This window comes from Pecten maximus, chromosome 6, assembly GCF_902652985.1.
Source record: "Pecten maximus chromosome 6, xPecMax1.1, whole genome shotgun sequence".
Taxonomy (NCBI): Eukaryota; Metazoa; Mollusca; class Bivalvia; order Pectinida; family Pectinidae; genus Pecten; species Pecten maximus.
In genome coordinates, this window is record NC_047020.1 from 42,750,692 (window position 1) to 42,768,900 (window position 18,209).

General features: G+C 34.1%; 1 protein-coding gene across 1 annotated transcript; it reads left to right on the forward strand.

The window, feature by feature from the left end:
• The first annotated feature begins 594 nt into the window (after nucleotides 1-594).
• LOC117330195 (multidrug resistance-associated protein 5-like) lies at nucleotides 595-16,710 on the forward strand. Its single transcript, XM_033888417.1, has 18 exons — nucleotides 595-681; nucleotides 2,934-3,005; nucleotides 3,354-3,478; nucleotides 4,048-4,120; nucleotides 4,569-4,772; nucleotides 6,446-6,593; nucleotides 7,703-7,810; nucleotides 8,353-8,441; nucleotides 9,054-9,278; nucleotides 9,746-9,875; nucleotides 10,556-10,838; nucleotides 12,203-12,389; nucleotides 12,847-12,933; nucleotides 13,295-13,478; nucleotides 13,880-14,039; nucleotides 14,447-14,525; nucleotides 14,945-15,040; nucleotides 16,153-16,710. The coding sequence occupies exons 1-18, from the start codon at nucleotides 595-597 to the stop codon at nucleotides 16,411-16,413; spliced, it is 2,598 nt and encodes an 865-aa protein (XP_033744308.1). The 3' UTR covers nucleotides 16,414-16,710.
• The last annotated feature ends 1,499 nt before the right edge of the window (nucleotides 16,711-18,209 follow it).

Below are 18,209 nucleotides of genomic sequence, written 5' to 3' on the forward strand. Positions count from 1 at the left end.
TCATTGATAGTATCCAAATTCTGTTCTTGGTTCTTTCGAAGTTGTTTGATTTCATTGTCTTTCTCTCTGATATTTTCTTGTAGTCTATAGTTATGATTGTTGGTCTTGTCCAAATCATCCCTCAACTTTTCTGTTTTTTTTCTGTATTTGTAATTCAACAGTCTTTCTTAAATCATCCTTCATTTCCTCAAGAAAACTTTTCACAATATCTGTAACAAGCTCTTTGAAGTCTGATTTCTTTACAATGTTACTGGATAGTACTTTCAAGTCCTCTTTCTTTACAACATTTTTAAGAGTACTCTTGATGTTACTCAGTTCCTCTTTTAACCCTTCCTCCGTTCTCCAAACATTCCCTGTTGAAGCCCTAGTAGCCATACTGCTGTATTCACACTACTTAACACAGGTAAATCCAGGTACATGTACTATATCCACAGGTAAAAGTTCGGTGAACACTGTTCACTTTCAAATGTTTTAGGAAACTTTCCTCAAAATATATGTTTTGGTTTTTCGATATCACCAAATAATTCCACTCATCACTAGGTAGAAATCTAATGTCAGTGCCTGCCAAACATTTCAGGTAACATATGTCTAGAAATGGCACTTTCAATGACAAAAAAGCAGGAGCAGCACAACACAGGTGTTCACTACTCGGCAGCCATGTTAATCCTCAGCTTGTTCATCGTTTGTTCAGATTCTTAAGTGGCAATAGTTCTTCACTATCAACGCTTTGCTATGCTCAGATTATTGAGATTTTTTTCATTTTTAGAATTAAAAGACCCGCCGTGCTTGACTTCTTCGTTAGTTTTACGGAACATTGATCTAACTGTCAGCAAGGTAAGATTTTTACGACTGGAGATGTAACACAGATGATTTCAGTTCAATTATTTTAATTTGTAGACTTTGTTATTCCAATTTTTACACATTCAACAGCATCAGCGGTGATTAATTGTCAACTGATTGGGTAGCTGATATGCTATAATTGATCACGTGACTTCTCGATATTGTTAACGTAGAATAAGGCTCTAACTGTGCAAACGTTCCTCTTTAGTTCGACGCTTGGTAGAAGGCAGTGTTTTATGGCATATTAGATTAATAATTTGTCTTTTCAGAAAAACGTTCCAAAACCTTCAGTATATCAATCATTGATGTTAAACATTATAATTATGCAAACTGATGTTTTGTTTTTGTTTTTTGTTTTGTTTAAATAACATGTATATATATTATACACTAACTAATTAAGCACGTAGGCAAAATATGTTTCAAAATATCTTAACAGTGACTTTATATGTTTTTAACATAGTAAATCAGGGTACTTATGTTTTATGACAATTTTTTGTGCAATACAGATATATCATCATAGGTCAGTAATAATACAGCAACTACGTTAAATCAGTCAAGCACTTTTGTGTGTCCTTGTTAAGATTATATATAATTATACAAGAACGTTAGGAAGAAATCAAAGAATATCGCCCTATTATAGTGTAGATATAGGTGATATATCATGTTCTACTCTAAAAGATCGCCAATTTATCTAATGCTTATTTTTAAAATATGAAATTACGGCAACTACATGCTTTGGTAGCAGTGTACAGTAGAAATGCCCAATTCTGAAAAACATGGCACATGTTTTAGAAATGTAAACATTGCCAGTTAACCCTACATATTACCTCTAATAAAGAATGTATATTTAATACAGCTCTGAAGGATAAGTAAACTTATATTTTCTGTGATTTTTAGAGCTGTGAATACCACGGTAACAGCTTAAACATGCTCAAACATTGCAAAATATTATGATATTTGACCCAAAATGACACAATTCTCTGCACAATTTTTTTTCTGAAACCTATTTGAAATTAAATATCTCTATCCCAAAGACAGAATTAATCTTGTTTTGACATTTGTTGTAAATTAACTTTTTCTGCTATCTTACCTTTTCTGTGGGCTTTCATTTTTCGCTGTAAACACACTTTCGGAAAATCCGGAAATTTATAAAATCCGGAACCAAATTATTAATTTTTGTTTTAACAAATGTGAAGCCTGTATGTACTACTTCATACTGAATATACCAATTATAGTGTACATTTATTTTTTTCCATTTTGTATGCATATCATGATATAGTGTGCTACCTTTGAAATCGGGCATGTGATGACGAAATATCACCCCGAAAGGTTGTTTACATAATCGATTAGAAGTTAACAAGTAGTCATTGTGTGTCAACTGTTGCTTTTTTTCTTGCTTGAGGAAGTCGATGATCAGTTTAACCTACGTCTAGAATACGTTTACACCGTGTCCAGCATAAAATCACAATATGACAACCAGGTTGTTTTTAACTAGCAAGAAAGATAAACGTTATGATTAAAATTTCACAGTTAAACAGCAGCGTTGTATACAATGATTAATTAATTAGCATATGAAAATAATGTCTTGAGTTTACAGGCAGCCGGTAAAGCGGAATCTCTATATGGATAAAAAAAAAATGTATCGGAAAGACATTAGATTAAAGATACGGAAACTTTCATTTTATTTCCGCTTTATTTTACCATAACTGCACTAAATTGCATGCGACGGCTCACTCGTATTTTGTGCAATTAGGTTGCCACCAACTATGTCAAGGAGAACACGCCTTAAAATTACCATGACTGTTCAAGGGGCGATAAAACCTGCAAACCAATAGACTTTTGTGTAAACTTTAAAATATTTTACCATACGAATGAGGATCATCTTGTTACTTAGAAAGCTGTTTTAAATGGTGCTTAAACTACTAAATAGTTTGTATATGTTATTGACATCGCACTTGGAGGCATAAATGTACACCTATTGAATACTTCTTGCAGCTAGCAAATGCTATTTTATACACAAATAAAAAAAACTGAAAGTCCACTATTTTTTAATTCTATCATCTCTACCTAATAGTAATTTTTCTTTTCGACAGGGTAAACATATTGGTATATGTGGTGCTGTCGGTTGTGGAAAATCATCATTGTTACAAGCACTGATTGGAAGGGTATGTTACAACTACTTTTGTACACGGTAAAGTTTAGTAAAACAGCATGTGACTGCTACATATAACATATACGAACACGTACAAGATTTTAAAAACATCGGACTAATTTTGTTGCAAATAGTTTAAGTGAGGACCAACTTTTTATTCGCATGCATATCACATATTAATACATTTTAAAAAAAAACTTACGATTTTAAATATTTCGATTACCGATAATGTAAAGTTTGTTATGTTGAGAGAAAAAAAATTGAAATTATGGTAGTTTTATAATATCCAAGAAAATATGCTTAAATTTTCCGTAAAATCTTTAGGTGACACCATTTGAATTCCCTTTGTTATCAAATTTAGATGCCGCTGCTTTCTGGCCATCTTGCTGTTGCTGGTTCTGTGGCATATGCAGCACAACAGGCGTGGATTTTTAATGGGACGTTGAGGGAAAATATTCTATTCGGATGTCCGTACCAATCAGATTGGTAGGAAATATCATACCTCCGTTATTCATTATGTTTAGAAAAAAAATACAACTTTTTGATGACATTATGACTTTAGAGAGTTCAACCAAACGTGAATGTTTTGAGAATCGAGTTTACTTATTTTATGTGTTAGATTCAGACATTTCGTTTTGTGATTGATACTTTTCTGGAAAGTTACGAGGTTAATGATAATGTCCATTTCATCGCATTTTTTTAAAACACATATAGAGTTTACATAGATGAAGTGTTAAATTCAAACATTTTAGAATTTAGGTGAATACTCTTCTGGGAAGTGGCGATGTTAATTACAATGTCCATTTTATTGTTATTTTCTAAGAACACATATACAGCAACGATGATAAGAGATAAAAAGACGGAAAAATAATTCCTCATATTATATATGGGGTCCTGAGATGGTGTTCCTGTTGGGGGGGTAATGATGATCCATCATCTAATCTCATCCATTGTGATTGATTACTCTTGAATATTAACCGAATCGCTAATGGCCTTAGGAGAGCAGGTGACAAAACACTCTGAAATATACCAATTAACTATCCATCTTTACACAGGTACACCAGGGTACTTCATGCCTGTAGTCTGGACCCAGATCTCCGAATATTGGCCAATGGGGATATGACTGAGGTAACAGCTCATTCAACCCAATTTATACTACATATTGTATATATGTCATTGAAACTTCATATTTGTCTCTTTGAAATGCACTTTTCATACCTCTTTATATTGCGACATGGCAGAATTCAGTGGGGTAAAGAATGAAAATGAAAGGTTTTGATGTATTTGAAGATTGTAACATAGACGCATATATAATCTATTTTTGTTTTTTGTTTTTGTTTTGTTGTTGTTTGATCGGCTATTAAAAATTAATATATTACTCTATAATTAGTTTGAAAATTACAAATGCCAGAACATATTATTACGAAAAAAACGATATAATCAAAAAGTATGCATTCGGCAAACAACATGTCTAAAATATTAGTATCGGTATGGTTCTGTATTAGTCGGACATTTTTTTATTGATATTTTAAATATTTTTTTTTTTTTGCAAAAGAAAAATAACGGTGTTTTTCAGATTGGCGATAGAGGAACAAACTTAAGTGGTGGTCAAAAACAACGCGTGAGCCTCGCGCGTGCTGTCTACAGTAAAAGAGACATTTATCTCCTTGATGACCCACTGTCCGCTGTCGACGTCCAAGTCGGGAAACATTTGTTTAACAAATGTATTGATACACTTTTGAAGGATAAAACTGTTGTTTTGGTGACTCATCAACTGCAGGTTAGTCAAACGTCTATATTTGCATATCTGAAAGAAGGACCAGGATTATATCAAACAATAATATAAGACTAAAATGGAAAAAAATATGTGAAATTTAAAGTAAGAAACACAAGAATATGATAAAAAAAACCACAAAACGATTACTATTTAATGCTCTTTCAGTAAATACATTTTATCTATTCAGAATCGAATTCGGACTGATGACTATACATCTATGTGGAAACATAAACCTATAATAAATACATATAATTGTGTACTCAAGGTTTTGGCCGGCAAATATTTTTATACTTGTGCAATATTAAGTACAACGTGTAGGGCTGCGGTGGCCGTTTGGTTTGTTTTTGTTTAACGTCCTATTAACAGCCAGGGTCATTTAAGGAAGCGCCAGGTTTTGGAGGTGGAGGAAAGCCGGAGTACCCGGAGAAAAACCACCGGCCCCACGTAGGTTTCGAACTCGCAACCCAGAGGTGGAGGGCTAGTGATAAAGTGTCGGTACACCTTAACCACTCGGCAATCGCGGCCCTTCTGCGGTGGCCGAGTGGTTAAGGTGTACCAACACTTTATCGCTAGCCCTCAACCTCTGGGTTGTTAAACCCACATGGGGCAGTTGCCTGGTACTGACCGTAGGTCGGTGGTTTTTCTCCGGGTATTCTGGCCTTCTCTATTCGACACGTCCTAAAATAACCCTGGCTCTTAATAGGACGCTAAAAATATAAACCAAACAAATAAACCATGAGTACAGCGTCTTTCTACCGGTTGATATGCCTTGTGGCCCCGCTGTCCCTGGTTCTCACGTAGAAACATAATAAATTATAGTATTTGACCAAGATTTTTTTTGTCATTGTCACCAATGAAGCAGAAAAGGATTACCGCTCTGCAACACGTGGTCCATTCACTAATTGTTAAGGATCACAATATAAATCGCTTTTCATACCCCCGCAACGAAGTTAGGGGGTTATACTGGAATCAGGTTGTCTGTCCGTCCGTCCGTCCGTCTGTAGACGCATTTTGTCCGGACAACTCCTCATAAACCGATGGGCCGATTTCAATGAAACTTCACACACATATTAATGATCATGTGTAGATGTGCATGCTACTTTCTTTTTCTCAAAATTATGGTTGCTATGACAACTGGTCACTATAAAAAAAAATTCTGATAAGAACCATAACTTTAAGTTTGTCCGGACAACTCCTCATAAACCGAAGGGCCGATTTCAATGAAACTTCACACAAATATAGAGGACCATGTGTAGATGTGCATGCCACTTTCTTTTTCTCAAAATTATGATTGCTATGGCAACTGGTCACTATAAACAGGTTTTCTGATAAGAACCATAACTTTAAGTTTGTCCAGACAACTCCTCCTAAACCGAAGGGCCGATTTCAATGAAACTTCACACAAATATAGAGGACCATGTGCAGATGTGCATCTCACTTCTTTTTCTCAAAATTATAGTTGCTATGGCAACTGGTCACTATATTACTGGGTTATCTTAGTTAGCCTCTAATTAACAGTTCCAATTCACCATTGACTCGTGTAGATTGCGGGGGTATTAGTCAGCCATCCTGGCGACAGTTCTAGTTAAATGATAGGATGTCTTCGATTTTAGTAAGAATAGAATAAATATTTCATAACATGTATGTATGCCCTGTTTGTGATTTTATTTGTGCAGTATTTAGAACGTTGCGATGAAATATATGTCTTGGATGAGGGTGAAATAGCCGAACATGGAAGCCATGAATCGCTGATGGCCAAGAATGGCCATTACACAAAATTGATGGAACAGTTCAATTCTAACATGGACCGTATTAATAGTTCAGGTAATGATATCCATAGGCTCTGTGTGCATCAGTACCAGTGTCATTAGAACAGAGGTTTTACAAATAGTAGCAACATCTTGATTAGTAATATATTTGATACTTGTAACATTTGTTAGTGGTATATTTTAGATTTATTGCATTAATTGGTGGTATATTTTATAGTAGTAACATGTATTGGTGGTATATTTTATATTGATAACTTTTATTTGTGGTATATTTTATATTGATAACCTTTATTTGTGGTATATTGTATAACAAGTACGCTTATTTTGGTATATTTTATAGTAGTAACATTTATTGGTGGTATATTTTATATTTATTACATTTATTGGGGGTATATTTTATATTTAAAGCATGTATTAGTGGTATATTTTATATTTATTACATTTATTGGGGGTATATTTTATATTTATAGCATGTATTAGTGGTATATTTTATATTTATTACATTTATTGGGGGTATATTTTATATTTATAGCATGTATTAGTGGTATATTTTATATTTATTACATTTATTGGGGGTATATTTTATATTTATAGCCTGTATTAGTGGTATATTTTATATTTATTACATTTATTGGTTGTATGTTTTATAGTAGTAATATTTATTGGTGGTATATTTGATAATTAGTAGTGTCATTAAAACAGCGGTCGAAGAAGCCGCAGATTCTTTATTAGTGGAATATTTGATAGTTGTAGCATACAAAAGTAGTGAAAGCTATACAACCGAATAATTTCGTGGAACTACCTTGGTTCTGCATTTTGAGAGTGTCATATTACAGTTTTCCATATAACGAGAACTATCCTTGGTAGAAAGAAGAAATTGTGCTTTTATCGTCTTTAAATGCCTTTTAGTCGTGTTCAATGGTCCTAAATATAACATTTATAATACATTTCCCTTGATTTATCGATATTTAGTTAAACTCATTCTTTTCGATCATACTTTGGTGACCTGTTGATGATTTTCATATACATTAAGTAAAAGTGCATGATAAATTGGTAATTGATATACATACATTACTACATAAAGTATGCCAAATATAAAACATATACAATCAATAATCTGTTATCTAGTAATATAAATATATATAGCATTAAATCGCATTACAGATGAGGAAAAATCAGAAGATGACGATGCAGATTTTCACAAAAGCAACGATGTCCCGACAAAACAGCAGTTTAACGGTTCTACTGTAACGGTTAACAACTATGAGAAAGGTTAGTGGAGAGAAACCCTGGTTAACTAGCCTCTGATTTCGATAATGGATTTTTATTGTGTCAATATTTTTTTAATACAGTTATATTCATGACCTTTTGACAGGTTGTTTTCTCCTATATTAAATGTAACATTGCTGTTTCCGCTCACATTCACCTTGATACTAAACATTTGTTTTATCTGTGGGGTTTCTTTTCAATTTTTTCAATGTCATTGTTTATAACGTTGTTCATTTCACACTGTACTAAATTGGAATTGTTTTCGATTTCGATAACTTTGCAATCAAATTCCATTTGCTGCAATGAATGGTTACGATTTCCATATTTTAACAAAAAGGCGTATGAAAGGAACATACTTTTTTAAAATAACAATTCAAAGAAACATGTATAATTTTCACCTTTTTCCACAAAATGTTTTTTGATGTCTCTAAATAGGCAAAATCGTTACAATATGAATTTGTATAACTTCGACGTTTCTTATTAAGTACAGACGCCAAGTATATTTCATATGTACTATAATTAATAGCACAATGTTTACTTTACAGGAATTCTGACGGAGAGGGAGAAATCACAAACCGGCTCGATCAGCACTGACTCATACGGCAGCTACATTAGACGGGCAGGGGGCAAAATAGTAACAGTTTTTGTATTATTGCTGTACGTCTTGGCGATTTCGTCGACCGCGTTCAGTGAATGGTGGCTTGGGATTTGGATTCAACAGAGAGTATGTGGCATACGAATAAGATTATTTGATAATGCAGCTATTAAACTACTTAAAGTATTACAAACAGCATTAAACACACGTTTATCAACCATGATATAGATTTAAATCTTGAAAATAGACAATGCCGCGAAACCTAATATCGAAAATTAAGTAACGGTAATTTAAAGGGAAAAGACATTATATTGTATATTTTTGAGAGCCTTAACTCTTGTTTGAAAATATGAAATACACATGTATATCAAGCTCTGATAAGATGTTCGTCACGTGGAATGTATACTATGAAATGACGGTTGATAAATAATTATACTTACGAACTTACATCCATCGTTACGTACTTACATAGCAACTTAATTCATTTTTATGTGACTTAGGGTAGTTGTTTATTGAAATAAATGTCTCGAAAAAAATGAAATCCTTATAAAAGCCTTTTATAGGAAATAAATTCGCGGGTTGAATTTTCTTTGCCTCCTGCTATTGCTATTAGTGTTGTTGTTTTCATATTTGTTTTATCAATATTCGCAGACTGTCGAGGAGCCGGAATCAATTTCTATCGACTTCAATTTATCTAGCTCAAATTTCGCAATTAGCGCAGATGTGACAACATCCGCCGTAAATACACTGAACACGACCTCTTTTCGGAGCATGGATGAGACAGAGGAGCAAACAGACTGGTATTTAATGGTTTATATCTATACCACAATAGGCATAACTGGACTAGGTGTACTGAAAGGAATAGTCGCAGGGGTGGTAAGTATGATTGTATATATTTCAAACGGTATAAAATCCACCAGAGTCCATACCGAATATATTCACCGCCTTTTAACATCATAAACGAATGCTGCTGAGAAATAGAATACATATTTGTCGAAAAAGACAACAATGATGTACAATATATTGTATACTGGAAAAGAAGTGAGAAAGGCTACCACTTTCCTCGTTGTCAGTAAAATGTGACCGGGTGGGGTGTGCAATTATTTATTCAAAAGGTAAAAAGCAACTAGCTTCTGCCAATTTCAGGACGTTTGCTCTGCCTTGAAATACTTCAATCGAAATTCGTTAGTATTGTTGGAGAAAAAGTTTGACGGATTACCTTCTATATTTTGTCCGTAAACAAGTCATAAAATATATTATATTATTGAACATGTATAATTCAATAGTGCATTAACACTGAGGTAAAGGTCCTCTGTTTAAGAAATACTTTTTGTTTGCGGTAGGTGATGACCACTGCATCAGTTAACTTACATAACAGGGCAGTCGAGAGGGTATTGGGAGCTCCTATGCAGTACTTTGACGCCAATCCGCCTGGTAGAATCCTTAATCGGTTCTCGAGAGACGTAGAAGAGGGTCAGTGACATTTGATTTTTTTTTTTTTTTGCATTGAAGAAGCAGAAGACGCTCTCACTGATGGAGCATCTGGTGCTCATCTGTTCATATTTGTGTGTTGACATAATTTCCATTGATATCTTACATTTAATGTATAGTTATAACGTCAATGAGGTATAAAACACTAACCCTTTCTGAGCAGATGAAAAGAATTTTTTTCAATACATGATATTAACCAATCTAACTAAAATCTAGATGGTCATTCTCACTACGTTACATGAACATCTAACAACATCTCATAAGGGGTCACGTAGGGATGACCTTTTGGATTAGCCAATCAAATGACTACTTCCAGAATCTTGGAAGTGAATTTGATATGTCCGAATTAGCATGACTAGAGTGCATAGCTTGCATAATCTGTCAATTTGTTTCAAGTCATTTCGTCACATAAAGCATATATATATATAAACATGCTGTGCCGAAATGGTTTGCTTCGAGGACATCGACAAATTTACAATTCGCCCTGAAAGTAAAATTCACACATCTCAAAGGTTATGAGAAAGTGACCCCGTATGGGATGTTGTTAGATGTTCATGTAATGTAGTGAGAGTGACCATCTAGATTTTAATTGGATTGGGATATTAACCTGCCTATACAAGAGACATCTGAAAAAGCATGTATTCTTTTCTTTTCTGTTTCAGTCGATGTATTCATCCCAAATATGACGGATAATCTGCTCCAAGCGATGATCATGATAACTGCATCCATTATCAGTACGGCAATAAATTTCCCTGTCTACCTCGTCGCGGTCGTCGCAGTTATAGTTTACGTTTATATAATCAAAACCATAGCAACAGTGCCATTACGAAACTTCAAACGTTTGGAAAATGTCGTGCGGTCGCCGCTTATCAGTCATGTGACCACATCCTGCAGTGGACTAAATACGATTGTTTCTTATTCCCAGGAAAACAACTTTATGACTGGGTGAGTTTGTTAAACGTTAGCCTTGTACAGTAGATATTATATTCCAAGTTGATGCCATTTTTATTCAATTTTTGACATTTTGTAAAACTTCTCAGTCTTCAGACACTTTTACAACTGATAGTTACTTTTTTATCGGTTGACAAATCTGGAATGACTTTCCTAAATGTACGCTGACAGATGATGGATAAAATGATATCAGGGGTCATAGCTAGAGAGTACAATAACAAATACCAATGTTAAACCGTGTTCAAAAGGAATGTGTAGTATTGAGTACACTACAGACAAACGATTGATTATTTCCTTTTAATGTGATTTATAAATATCATTTTTTCAATCTGATAAATGCAATTTGTGTTATTTCTAGAGCACTTTTCGTATCGGTAAATAGCCATAGGAGAAAGGGCAGTACTTAATAAACTACCGCGCAGTGTGGATTGATGCACGGCCCCACTTTCCTTTTGATGGAAAGGAAACTCAATGCAAAGCGTCTAATGATAATCAAGCAAAATCTACCTCAAAGGGTCGATGTTAATAAAGAAAATATGCTGTAACACTTTTAAAAAAACCTCAGACAAGAGACTTTGACTGAATTTCTGGGGCTCAAAGATCCATTCATCATAGTATCGTTCTGTTGTTGAGCGCCTTGTCAAAGTCTAGATATCGTTCAATCAAATCTGTGATGGACGGTGAATCGGACTGACAAAGAACTACTCTTTTTGTTTTCAATTTCCCCCATAGTGAAAAAAATCGTTTCTAATGATTTGAATGAAGTTCAATTTAATACCAATAATCAAAACAACATTGATAAGAAAAATGTCGTAGATTTTTTTTATAAACGAAATGGTTAAGTAGCCAAGACAACTTTCTAACCGCCTGTTTCAGATATAAACGAGAGAATGAAGAAACCATCGTAAATATGACATAACTCTCTATTTCAGATATAAACGAGATGGTGGAGTAATCATGACAACTTTGATATTCTTACCCTCTTTCTTCAGATATAAACCAGATGGTGAATTGACAATGACAAATTTGACATTCTAACCCTCTATTTCCGATATAAACGATAGAGTGGAGTTACTATGACAAATATGACATTCTAACTGTCTATTTCAGATATAAACCAGATGGTGAATTGACCATGACATTGAAATTCTAACCGTCTATTCAAGACATAAATTAAAGGAGATGTTGAATTGACCATGGCAATTTTGACATCCTAACCCTCTATTTCAGATATAAACGGACAAATAAAGTAACTATGACAATTATGGCATGCTAACCTTTTTTTTTTCAGATATAAACTAGATAGTGAAATAACAAGCCATATCTGACAAGTAAGACGTTCTGACTATCTTTTACAGATGCAAACATTATTCGAACACTACTTCGATGGCGCTGTTACTGTATGAAGCCTGTATCCGGTGGATGGGCCTGAGAGTGGACTTCGGGGGCTCTGTCCTAACGATTGTAACCAGTATAGTCGTGTTGGCCACGAAAGGTTCTCTTCCTCCAACGTTGGCGGCTCTGTCCTTGACCATGTCCGTCAATGTAGGTGTACATACATTTTAATAACATCGCATAATGATGTCTTATAACTTATTAACTAATTTATCATCAAGCTATCGAGTTAAGATTTTTGAGCAGTTTGGTTTATTCTCTGAGTGATGCTACGTCATAGTTATAAAATTGTTAGAAGGGGTGATTTTGTTAAAACTGGAAAAACGACCCAGTTTTCATCAACTTTAACTCCAGATTTTGACCATTTTTATCGGCACTTTACGTCCTTAATCATTACTGGCTGGCGAGTCCTTGAAGGTCGGGATCAGCTCTATGTTTCAATTTATTCCATAGTATCAACTCTTAAGGCAATAAATATCGCTCCCGAGTCCAAGAAGTGTGGAAAATCTGTATGGTGCAGTTGAAATAATCTATTTCTGCCTTTCCTCTATCAAATTCTCAATATTTATTGAAAGGTAAAATTATGTTCTTTTTATAATAATTTCAGGTGACGTCACTTGCCCAGTTCTGCACCCGTATGTTAAACGAAGTAGAGGCCAGGTTTACTTCCGTTGAGCGGATACACGAGTATGAGGTTTGCAGGAATATTGTTCATTCTGACCTCATTGATTTAATTCGATCATATTATCATAATCAATAAATTTGAATGATAGACATATGACATGCGTATATGAAACAATCACGAACCAGAATTTTCATTTTTTGCCAAGCCACAAATTTTTTTGGGTATTAATTGTAAATGTGTTAACAATGTTTTCTACCAGTGGAGCTTTAGTCTACGATATGATTTTAATGACGTGCATATAGATACGCATTTAAACTTTATATGTTATTACAAATTTACATTTTTTTCGTTTTCAATACTGTCATTATAATTTGTGTTAAAGGTTTTGTCTATACGCATTACTCACAGTAAAAATCAATTATTGCTTTAGAATCTCGAAGTAGAGAAGGAAACAGGAAATCTTCACGTGGACAAAAAATGGCCAAGTCAAGGGAGGATAGTATTTTCAAATGTAGTGATGAGATATCGATTCGACATGGATCCAGTACTCCAGAACATCAATTTCGATATATTACCGAAACAAAAAGTCGGCATTGTGGGTCGTACTGGAGCAGGTTAGGATATTTCAAATTCTACTTCCCTTGGTCTTTTCAGGATAAGAATGGTTTGTCTTGTACAATCCTTAGAAATTGCAGCTGTAGACATGAAACTAGGCACAGACTTTTGGTTGTTTTCCTTTCTGCCTTTTTGTATCAACACCCTTGCTGAGTCCTAGAAGAACTAGGCAGCTATGTGTTTTCGGCTTAACTGCATCTAATTTACAATTTGTATTAAAAGTTGATAATGTCTGATATGTCTTTTGTACATTTAACAATCATTCAGATACATTTTTCTCTTCCAATATTCAACATATTGATTTATTATGAGAAAATATTGAGAGTCTTTATTTATTTTTATTTCTTTATTGATCATTACTATTTAAAAGCGTGTATACATATATATTTTTTGTCAATAGGGAAATCATCATTGGCTGCCGCGTTATTCAGATTAACTGATATATCGGAAGGTCACGTGTCCATTGATGACGTAGACATTGGAAGCATATCTCGGAAACTCCTACGTTCGAGATTGTCGTCTATTCCACAAGACCCTGTATTATTTGCTGGTACACTTAGGTAATTGTATAGAACAAAAATGTTTCATTTCCGATATAATTGACATCAACATCAGTCTGAAATAAATTATACCTTATAAAAGAATGAGTTTTACATAAAGATAAAGCCTATGTGGAATGTAACCTCGATACTGGGGCAAGACGGAGATATATAGTAAATTCGCAATATATTGATGAATCTGGGGCAATAAGTATATATTTCAGCAAATATATAAGTATACAGTATATTGTTGTTTTCGAAAATTTCATGAAAATGACAAAAATAATACCGTTAAGTTTTTTGTTTTTTTTACAAATTTTACATTATTTCAAATCATTATCCTACAACACCAACATTACAAGACCTTTACCTTTTTTCTTAACAATAATAATTTTGTAGTAGTAATCTACAGTATTTTATATTAATAGGTATAATCTGGACCCCTTTGATGAGTATACGGATGCACAGATATGGGATGCACTTCAACAAGTCCATATGAAAGAAAAAGTATGTTCCAGTTAAAATAAGTAATATCGACAACATGAAAACTGTCTAATTGTCTTAACGTAGTTACTTTCACCAAATTTAATAAGATTATAGCCATTTTAATAGCGCTACCAAAATGCCTGCCATAGAAACAACAAAAACGTTAAGAGGTTGCTGGAAGCAGGAAATCGCCTAAATAAGTATACCATTTAAAAAAGATTTCTAACAGTATGTAATTTATACGTAAATATTCCTTGAAAGAGTCCTTCGTTGATTACAGCAACGAATCTATCTAAATATTCCAAACGATTCAGTAATATTTTTACTGATAAAAATAATCTCTATTTTAAATTCGCTGTTAACACAAGATATGTATTTGCATTGCTTCATTACTACTTTTTATATTTCAATATTTTATTTAGATGAAAATTCTTGACCAGACGCTTGACCTAATTATTCAAGAAAATGGAGAAAATTTCTCCGTTGGGGAAAGGCAATTGATATGTTTGGCCCGTGCTATCCTTCGTCAAAACAAGGTAGGAAGACATCCGAAGAATCAAAAGCTGAATAATTAATATGGATATTGACTTCACTTAATCATATGAATTATGTTATAAGAAGTTTTCATTAATCATAATCACTAAGAGCAAGTGATTTAACAGTTATTGATGAAAAGGCACTAAATTGGATTTAAAATGGGCAAAACGTACCACATGGTCAACGCTCTAAGACTGATACGGCAGTAGAAAATGTGACATGTGAGAATTATATTAATATATTAATAATTAATGATATGATTATATAATGATAATTAATAATAATACATATAATAAAGTATCATTATAAGCCGTTGAGACGTAAATAAAGGCTTCATGATTAAAATGAATTATCATGCCGTTATCGATATTCCCTGTTGAATCGGCATGTTCATTCATTCTTAGCCTCATATAAAATAACGTCAACTTCTCCCTGATATCAAACAAGAGATTATCGACATACACACAATTAAGTTATTTCCAACGCAAAGCCAAAGTAACGAAGAAACATACCGACACAAATATTTCACAATACAAAACAAAATCAACTTGATATAAGTTACTTCCCTTGCATCATATGGCTTGGTTAGCCTGTTGTCGGTGCTTTTCTAATACCAATAAGATAATTTTAAATGTACAAATATATGCACTTAAACCTCTGATATGGATATGGATGCTCCGTCAAGGATCCACTAAGATGATAAATGCAAATATTATTATAGCTAAGCACTCTTCTGATTTCTGGATAAAAAGGAAATGGTACATTCTGACATGACAACCTGCAAGTACATGTAATAACATTTTGCTACCGGCATAATCCTGTCGCTATTATTAAGTTTTATCAAGTTTGTTTGTTTAAGATATCAAATTATCTCGTTTTTCAGGTCATTTCGGAGGGCACTATGCATCGAGCCTTCTGATCAGACCCTCTTTATGCTTTAATTCAAGATTTATACTAAGATTACAGCAATGAAATCCGAAAGAAGCAACTGAAACATTTAGTTTATCTTTCAATACAAACTATTTTTTGTAAATAGGTGTGATAGACTATTTTCTATTAGGCGTTCCAATTCGCATACTTCGGCTGTATATGTTATTATGATACACTTCAGATTCTAGTCCTGGACGAAGCCACGGCGTCCATAGATACTTCCACAGACGCAATGATACAGGAGACGATTCGGGACAGCTTCTCCGACTGCACCGTCCTGACGATCGCCCATAGACTCAACACCGTCTTACACTGTGACGTCATACTCGTTATGGAGGCTGGGAAGGTGATAGAAATGGGCAATCCTCAGGCGCTGCTACAAAATCCATCTTCTCATTTTAACAGTATGATCCGCGCTCAAACCTTGGCAACAGACGAATGAAAAATTAAGGTTTCTTCAACTATAAATATGTTTCAATGTATTATCTGTTATGCAGTTTTGATTGAATATATTTCGTCTGAATTATTCGTCTGTCACGTTGGCGCTAGTAAAGTCCATACTGGATTTTCGACACCGTTTCTTGGTTTACATCACACATTGTATACGTATTCTTACTATGATTTTGCATCAAACCACGAGATGGACGTTTATGTGAACAATACGGATTGCCTTATATTGAAACGAAATATACATCAAATTCAGTTTCAATGTATATATCAAGGGAACTCCTTTCACATGTCCGAAATTTCAGTAAACTTAATGAAAAATATCGTTGTGAGTTTGTTTTGTTGGTGTGCTGATTATTCAATCCGACTCTCTTGTTACCTCTGAGAAAAGTTTAATAGATGACGATGACGTATTTTCGGTTCCAGTATATTTCTGCTCCTATCATTACGTACAGTAATATCTACTCGCACGGGCAGGTAGCCCCCATAGAACCAAGCTGCCAGCAACATAAATTGATTCAATGTATCAATAATCTAAAAACCTGTTTAAGAGAAATCCCATTACGGCAACAAACTTTTCCAAAAAAAATTATTAACGGCTCTTTCGACATTTAATTGCCATATATTTGATAATTGATCAGATGCCTTGATCGATAATATTTTTTATGTAGTGAAAGCCACGTTAATAAACACTGTATATATGTTCCCGATATCAAATTATCATTTAACGTAGTAAATGATCCTTATCGTTTTTATTTATGTATTATATACATATATTATCATTTGTTGTGGTTAATAGGGTTTGACAAATGTGAACAACGGCACGTGGAGGTAATTTTACATATCAGTTGATAATTAAGACATTATAGATTCTGGTATATCACAACCAGTATAGTATTTTAGAAGCATCACGTTTTTGATGGCTACACTTTGTCGACCTCATCAGGCAAGTGACCATTGAAGCGTAAACACATGGGTCGTCAAGTGCACGAGATTGTAATCAAATAGACAGGTAGTTGCGTCTAAGCTATGATATCAAGTACTCAGATGGTCGATCCGGCTATTCTGTTGATGTCGATTCGACTGCACTTTTTTTTTTTTTTTTTATAAATGATCACTGATGTCCTAACATCCCATACTGGTTACAATATATTTAGGTCTTTTCACATTGATACACGCCAACTAGAAGAAAGCGCCTCGTGATGATAATCTAGAGGATGATGTGTTCATAAAATGTTTACTCGAACCCAAAGTCTATTAAGCTAGGACGAAATACATGTATGAACCAGGAAATATCGTCACGGGAAATCTGTAATATTTTAGAGGTTCTAACCTTTCACGTGGTTTTTTGCTTGACTGCTATCTTGAATGTGGTATGTCACGTGTCATAGTTCTATACCAATGCTTATATAAATGAACAGAGTAAAATCAATAAAATCATTAATTTATACATCATGTTGTGATTAAGGACTACAGTCCCCATAGATCTTGCTAATGTGAGTATCTAATGAAGGATGTCTGAAAAACACGATAACATAACATGAAGGCAAGTTATTTGCTTCAACCGCCAATTGACCCCTAACCCTGTCATTGACCCTGCGCACCTTAGCTTAGATTTCCCATTTGGCGCATTAGCGATCTGCTTAACAGGAATATGCACGACTAGAAGGCGACCACACCTATTCGCAATTTTAAATATGCTCCCATCAGAATACTATCTCAACAAGAAATTGATAGCGTGCTAAAGCCAGGAATCGAACTAACATCCTTGTCTTCTGAGCCCGCTAATCG